This window comes from Galeopterus variegatus, unplaced genomic scaffold (genome assembly GCF_000696425.1).
Source record: "Galeopterus variegatus unplaced genomic scaffold, G_variegatus-3.0.2 Scaffold4485, whole genome shotgun sequence".
Taxonomy (NCBI): domain Eukaryota; kingdom Metazoa; phylum Chordata; class Mammalia; order Dermoptera; family Cynocephalidae; genus Galeopterus; species Galeopterus variegatus.
Window position 1 is genome coordinate 152485 of NW_007730596.1, and position 7578 is coordinate 160062.

Sequence of the window (7578 nt, forward strand, 5' to 3'; positions counted from 1 at the left end):
TAAAGAACGTAACACAGTTAGATTGAGTAATCTTTGTAAGATTATTGCACAATGTGCAATTTTAGACCTACATACTGCCCTCATTCGACATGGTATCACAAATTCCTAGCAGAGTATTTGACACACAATAGTCTTTTAAGTATTATCGAATTATGAAATAAAGGATTGAATGACTTAAAGAAGACAGATTCATAACACTGTAACCAAATTAGGAAAAAAATGATTTTTTTGCACACTGGGCAAAGCATAACTGAGAGACTCGGGTGTAACTGCTGATGAGCACAAAGGGGCTGAAAGTTGGAAAACACGATGTCACGACAACAAAACTATTCATCATCCATTGGCCGGGATTTGCAAACAAAGTCATGCTAATAGTTGAGATCGTAGAGAATGAGTAAAGGGAAACAAAGGAGCTCACTAGGATCAGGATGATGTATGTGGCTCTGGCCTCATGGGAAGGTCTGGGGGAAAGCCTGTGGCCGTGAATGTGGCAGACTCTTCTTTTGTGTCTAAGCAGGATAACGACCATGAAGATGCTTGCCCAGATCATGAAGCCCAAACTCATAATTTCAGGAGAAAAATATATGATCATATTTAAGATTTTAAAACGAATTCTCATGTTCCAGGAACAGTGTCCATAATTTGTTTTCACACTAAGATTTTTGCTATTCAATGGACCGTTCACTGTTATAGGAACAAAAGCATTTATCATGAGATGTAAGATCCAGCAGAGGCAACAGCAGAAGCCAATGAACTTTAGGGATCTCATCTTGAGTTCCAGTCTCCTACAAACACTAGAGTTGAGCTTAATGACCTGGAAGCCATTGAAGAGGCAGACAGTACTAAAGGAAACCCCTGTGGCCACTCTGTGAAAATAGAAGACAACTTTGCATCCAGCATCATTCAGGAAATATTTTAATCCAAAAGCTGCCATTGTCTGAGGAACCCCTTTAGAAAAAAGAACCAACAAGTTGGCTAAGACCAATTGCTTGAGAATCAGGTCAATGTGTCTCAACTTATATTCAGTGAGTAAAATAAAGATATAAAGACAAAGGAGAAAAGAATTTCCCAGGATTCCAATTCCAGTCTGAGTGAGAAAGATAATCCCCATTTCCAGTGTTTCAGAACCCATCCTATCCATACCGAGCAGATGTTGAATTTCATTGAAGTCAGAGGAATCAGTGGAAAAATAAATACACAAACATATTACCATTACTGTGCTGAGCAATTTTCAGTATGTAGCATAATAGTTATTTTCTTATTATAATGGACATTAAGAAAATGTGCTTCTTTGTGCAAAGGCATTTCACTCAAGACCAGTTTTGGCAAGTTTTGGAAACATCTCAATGTCATCTACCGGGGACTAAGTGAGTAAATTATCCTGCAGCTGCACAATAGAGTCCTCTACATATGTGCAGGTAAGTGTGGGGAGAACGCTGCATTCTTTTTGTTTGTTTGTTTTGGTGGTTGGCTGGTAAGGGGATCGTATCCTTGACCTTGGTGTTACCAGCACCATGCTCTCCCAAGTCAGCTAACCACCCAGCCCAAGCTCTGTATTCTGTTATAGAATTTTCTCCATGATACATTCTTAAGCAAAAAAAGCAAATGCAAAATAGTACCTACAAAGGTACTTTAAAAGGTTTGGGGAGTTGCTGCTGGCCAGCAGCTGCAGCCAGTCTGACACCCAGGGTTCCTGAGAGACGTGGGCCAGGGGTCTCAGCCCTGCTCCTGCCCCTGCACATCCAGGCCAGTAATGGAGCAGCCTAACGCCTGCCTGGGGGTCCTGAGACGGGTCATGAGCCCTAGCCCCACCCCTGCCCGCAACCAGATCCTGGAATGCGTTTATTAACCACGTGTTTCTCTGGGGTGTGTGACTTATGTAGTCATGTCCTTCACAAAATTCCTGCTTAGAGTTTTCTAATTCATTTTTAAGAGTTCTTTTTGCAATAAAGATGTTAATCTTTGTGTGTTAAAAAAAAAGTAGAGAGTAGAATAATGGTTACCAGAGGCTGGGAGGGGTGGGATGAGGGGAGATTAAGGGTGAACTAATGGTGACAAAATTATGCTGTCTACCCTAAGTGAATCATTGTGCAGTATATGCATGAGTAGAGAGTAGAATAATGGTTACCAGAGGCTGGGAGGGGTGGGATGAGGGGAGATTAAGGGCGAACTAATGGTGACAAAATTATGCTGTCTACCCTAAGTGAATCATTGTGCAGTATATGCATGTATTGAAACAGCACATGCATAAAAATATGTTTAACACCCCACAAAAATAAACATAAATAAAATTGAATTAAAAAATAAAAAGTTCGTGGAAAAATAGAATTAATAGATAATACAAATCTTTCTACAAACTTTTTTTCAAGTACCCTTTTATAGTATGCCTAATTTTTTCTATGAAAAGAGAGGAGTTATATGCTCATGTACTGAATTATATACTCAACATAGAGGCAGAGAGTATACAGGGTAAAAGAAAGCTATGGAAGCTAGACATTTTAAAGAGACATTGAGATTTAGTCTTGATTTCGTACAAATATAAATGTTTTACAGTTTACATTCCCACCAGCTATGTATAAGTGGAGGTTTTTCCATATTCTTGCCAGCATTTGGTGTTCTCACTCTTTTAAAAATAGTTTTAATAAATACTTTTCTAAATTATTTTTAATTTTAAAAATGTTTGATAGAATTACAGATTTTGTAAGAAATAATAAAGACATACTCTGTGTAACTTTACCCAAATTTCCCCAGTGGTAACATCTTGCAAAACTATAGTACAATATTACAACCAGAATATTGATACTGGTACAGCCAAAATACAAAATTGTTCTATTACCATAAGGAGTCCTAGTGTTCCTTATATACCCCCCACTCACACTTTCCCTGACCTCTGATAACCATTAATTTGTTCTACAATTTTGTCAATTCAAGAATGTTATGTAACATGTTATAAGAATCTTATAGTAGGTGATTTTGTTAATTAAATTTTTTCCACTCAGCAAAATATCATGGCAATTCATTCAAGTTGTTGCTTGTACCAATAGTTCATCTGTTTATTGTTGAGTAGTATTTCCATGGTATGAATGTACCAAATGCAAAGTTTAGTTTGCTTAACCATCTACCCATTGAAGGACATCTCAGTAGTTTCTAGTTTTTTATTATTACAAATAAAGCTACTATGAATATTTGTTTACAGGCTTTGTGTAAACACAAATCTTTATTTCTCCGGGAGAGTCTGTTGGTATAAGTGGGTAAGTAGCACAGGGATTCTTGTGATGAGGCTGTATCTTAATTGCAGTAGTGGTCACATGAATCTACACACATGGTAAAATGACATAGAACTGAACACACACACTCAAAGAAGTGAATTTAAAACTGGTGAAATCTGAATAAAGCTGCGGATTTACCACTGTCAATATACTGGTTTTGATATTGTACTATGGTGATGTATTATCACTGGGGGCAACTGGATGAAGAGCTTGTGGGGCCTCTGTACTATTTTTTGCAACTCACTGTGACTCTACAATTAATTCACAGTAAAAAACTTAAAAATGTTAAGCCAAAATGAAATTTTAAAATTCATTATATTCAAAGTTACATTTTTCAAGAGGGGCCTGATCAGCTGCATGATCTATCTGTACAGACATGAAAAATTGGAAGTGACTTAAAAACCCAGGGGGATACATTAAAGCAAAAACACCTGTACAGGAATCTTAAACTGTTGTTTATAATTATATTTTGGCAAAAATCCATTATTATTAATTTTGTGAAATGGATAAATAAGTCTATTAATGTAATTTGTGAATAAGCTTTCCATATAAGACAAAATGAATACAAATATAAAATTAAAGAATTTAAATAAAAACTCTAAATTCCAAAAAACTTAAGAGTATTAATTGATGTAGTATTTAAACATATATGTATTTCTTAACTCTTACTATTGAGAAGATTTAGATACCGTGAGCAACTCCTTCACAGTGACCACTTCTCACCCCCAGATCATGGTCTTCAAATGCCATTTTTCTTTTCTTTTCTTATTGAAACATAATTGATTGTACATAGCTGTGCAGTACGGCATCGAATATCAATACCCGTGTGCAGTATGTGATGCTCAAATCAGAATAATTAGTATATTCAACATTATACAATGTAATCATTATTTTTGTGGCCCTTTACCAATTTCTTGCAAACTTCTCTCCTTCTCCCCCTTTCCCACCTCTGTTGGCCTCAGTTCTATTCTCCCTTTTTGAAAGTTCAATACATTACTGTATTGTTCTTTCTCTCTCTTTCTTTTTCCTCCCTCCCTCCCTCCCTCCCTCCCTCCCTCCCTCCCTCCCTCCCTCCCTCCCTCCCTCCCTCCCTCCCTCCCTCCCTCCCTCCCTCCCTCCCTCCCTCCCTCCCTCCCTCCCTCCCTCCCTCCCTCCCTCCCTCCCTCCCTCCCTCCCTCCCTCCCTCCCTCCCTCCCTCCCTCCCTCCCTCCCTCCCTCCCTCCCTCCCTCCCTCCCTCCCTCCCTCCCTCCCTCCCTCCCTCCCTCCCTCCCTCCCTCCCTCCCTCCCTCCCTCCCTCCCTCCCTCCCTCCCTCCCTCCCTCCCTCCCTCCCTCCCTCCCTCCCTCCCTCCCTCCCTCCCTCCCTCCCTCCCTTCCTTCCTTCCTTCCTTCCTTCCTTCACTCCGACTTACGAGTGAGGACATGCAGTGTTTCGCTTTCTGTGCCTGGCATATTTCACTTAGCATGATTTTCTCTAAGTTCATCCATGTTGCTACAGATGACAGAATTTCATTCTTTTTTATGGTAGAGTAGTATTCTGTTGTGTACATATACCACATTTTCCTTACACAGTTGTCCAGTGATGGTTATTTAGGTTGTCTCCAACTCTTGGGTATTGTAAATAGAGCTGCAATAAACATGGGAGTGCAGGTATCCTTTCCACACGATGATTTCCATTCCTTTAGGTATATACCCAGCAGTGGGATTGCTGGATTATAGGGCAGTTCTATCTGTAGTTGTTTGAGGAACCTCCATATTATTTTCCATAGTGTCTGCACTAATTTACAGTCTCACCAACAGTGTAGGAGGGTTCTCCTTTTGCTACATCCTTGTCAGCATTTATTATTCTCTGTCTTTTGGTTAACGGCCAGTCTAACGCGGGCGAGATGATATCTCACTGTAGTGTTGATTTGCGTTTGCCTGATGCTGAGTGATGTTGAGCATTTTGTCATGTGTCTTTTGGCTTTTATTTGTATACCTTCCTTTGAGAAGTGCCTATTCAGCTCCTTTGTCCAGTTTTTAATTAGACCACAACAGGCTAAAACTAGAAATCAATAACAAGCGAAACTCTGGGAACTATGCAAATACATAGAAATTAAACAACATGCTCCTGAATGACCTATAGTACAAGAGGAAATTAAACAGGACATCAAAAAAATCCTTGAAAATAAAGACACCTCATACCAAGACCTGTGGAATACTGCAAAAGCAGAACTAAGAGGGAAGTTTATCGCAATAAACACTTATATGAAAAGAATAGAAAGATTTCAAATAAATAACCTAATGCTACCGAATCCCAAAAGTAGTAGATAGAAAAAATAATTAAGATCAGAACAGAACTGAATGAAATAGAGACCCCCAAAATGATACAACAGATCAATGAAAGAAAAAGTTGGTTTTTTTGAGAAGATAAACAAAATAGACAAACCATTAGCTAGGCGAACTAAAAAAAGAAGAGAGAAGACCCAAATAACAAAAATCAGAAATGAAAAAGGAGACATTTCAACTGATACCACGGAAATATAAAAAATCATTAGAGACTATTATAAACAACTATATGCCAACATATTTGAAAACCTGGAGGAAAGGGACAAATTTCTGGATACACACATATACTAAGACTGAATCAAGAAGAAATAAAAAACTTGAACAGACCAATAACAAGCAACGAGATTGAAGAAATAATCAGCAGTCTCCCAGCAAAGAAAAGCCTAGGACTGGATGGCTTCACTGCTGATTTCTACTAGACCTTTAAAAAGGAATTAATACAAATTCTCTTCAAACTATTCCAAAAAAATTGGAATAGTTTCTCCCAAACTCATTCTGTAAGGCCAGCATCACCCTGATACCAAAACCAGAGAAACATACAACAAAAAAGAAAACTACAGGCCAATATCTTTGATGAACATCCACTTAAAGAGGATTCCATTGTACACTGTTGGTACAAATTAAGCATCAACATCATAGTAACTCCAAAACATTGAAGCTGATCAGCCATATTGAAAAATTTATATGTTATTGATATGTTAAAATATACTACATTATTTAACGTTGAAAGAAGATGTGAGAGAACCAATTCATTGTTTAAAAAATTGATTAATAAAGAAGAAATTGTCAATGAGTTTTCCTGGCTTTTCTGAACAGTGTGTTTTAGAGTACCCAAGACAGATGGTGAGGGAGAAGATTTCATGATAAACAAATTTCCTCTAATAAATGAATAAATAGTGATTGACTTTGAATATCAACATTTTTCATCCTCTATTTGAAGTAAAAGTTCTATCTAGTGATCATCAATCACAGCAAGATAAAAAATAAAAAGCCAGGGCCGGCCTGTGGCTCACTCGGTAGAGTGCGATGCTGATAACACCAAGGCCACGGGTTCGGATCCTATATAGGGATGGCCGGTTCGCTCACTGGCTGAGCGTGGTGCTGACAACACCAAGTCGAGGGTTAAGATCCCCTTACCGGTCATCTTTTAAAAAAAAAATAAAATAAAAAATAAAATAAAAAAAATAAAAAGCCAGTGGGAAATTGATAATGGGGAGGTGATAATATAGCATAAAGTCACTAAAAAATAAAATTAAAAAAATAAAAAGCCAGTGGGAAATTGATAATGGGGAGGTGATAATATAGCATAAAGTCACTTAATGGCATACCTAGAAGGAGACAATAAAAAGGACACTGCTCTTCCTATAAAGTATCGTTGACAATAAACAACCGAAATTCAATCAAGCTTCTAGCGCTAATTATATATTTACTGCACATAGAGAGGGACATATTAAAGAACATCAATAGGATGTGACAAGCCAATATAATGTTGTAAATCTTTGTAGAAAAATAATCCATTCTCTTTATCACGGACCTTGAAAGAGCCAAAAGGAGCTTACAATCAAAACACCTAACTAATCTATAGGTTCAATGTTTGTATCTTGATTCAAACACATTAGCTGTAAAAAATTATTTTGAAAAGAGAAAATTTGAGCCCTGATTGTATATTTAATTAGAAATTAGAGTTATTATTTTTGAGGTGTGATAAAAACATGCTAATTTTCTTCATAATGTTTTTTAGATACATTCTGAATTATGACATGAACCACATTTGTTGCAAAATAACCCAAAGGTATAATGTCAGTGGTCCTCTGGATGAGACACAATGGCCATAAGCTGATAATTCTTTCTGAGGTTGCAAATGCTACCATAGGCTTCTTTGTTTCTGCTTCTTGTTGCACCATTACAATCTTTTTCTAGGATGTCATACATAATGTTTTTCTCTTGGCTTACCTTTTTATTCTCCAATATTACTTTGTTAA

General features: G+C 37.5%; 1 protein-coding gene across 1 annotated transcript; it reads right to left on the reverse strand.

Annotated features, from left to right (window-relative positions):
• Nucleotides 1-208: 208 nt before the first annotated feature.
• On the reverse strand, nucleotides 209-1189 carry LOC103603176 (vomeronasal type-1 receptor 1-like). The gene has a single exon (XM_008587661.1). The coding sequence runs from the start codon at nucleotides 1139-1141 to the stop codon at nucleotides 209-211; it is 933 nt and encodes a 310-aa protein (XP_008585883.1). The 5' UTR covers nucleotides 1142-1189.
• Nucleotides 1190-7578: the final 6389 nt, after the last annotated feature.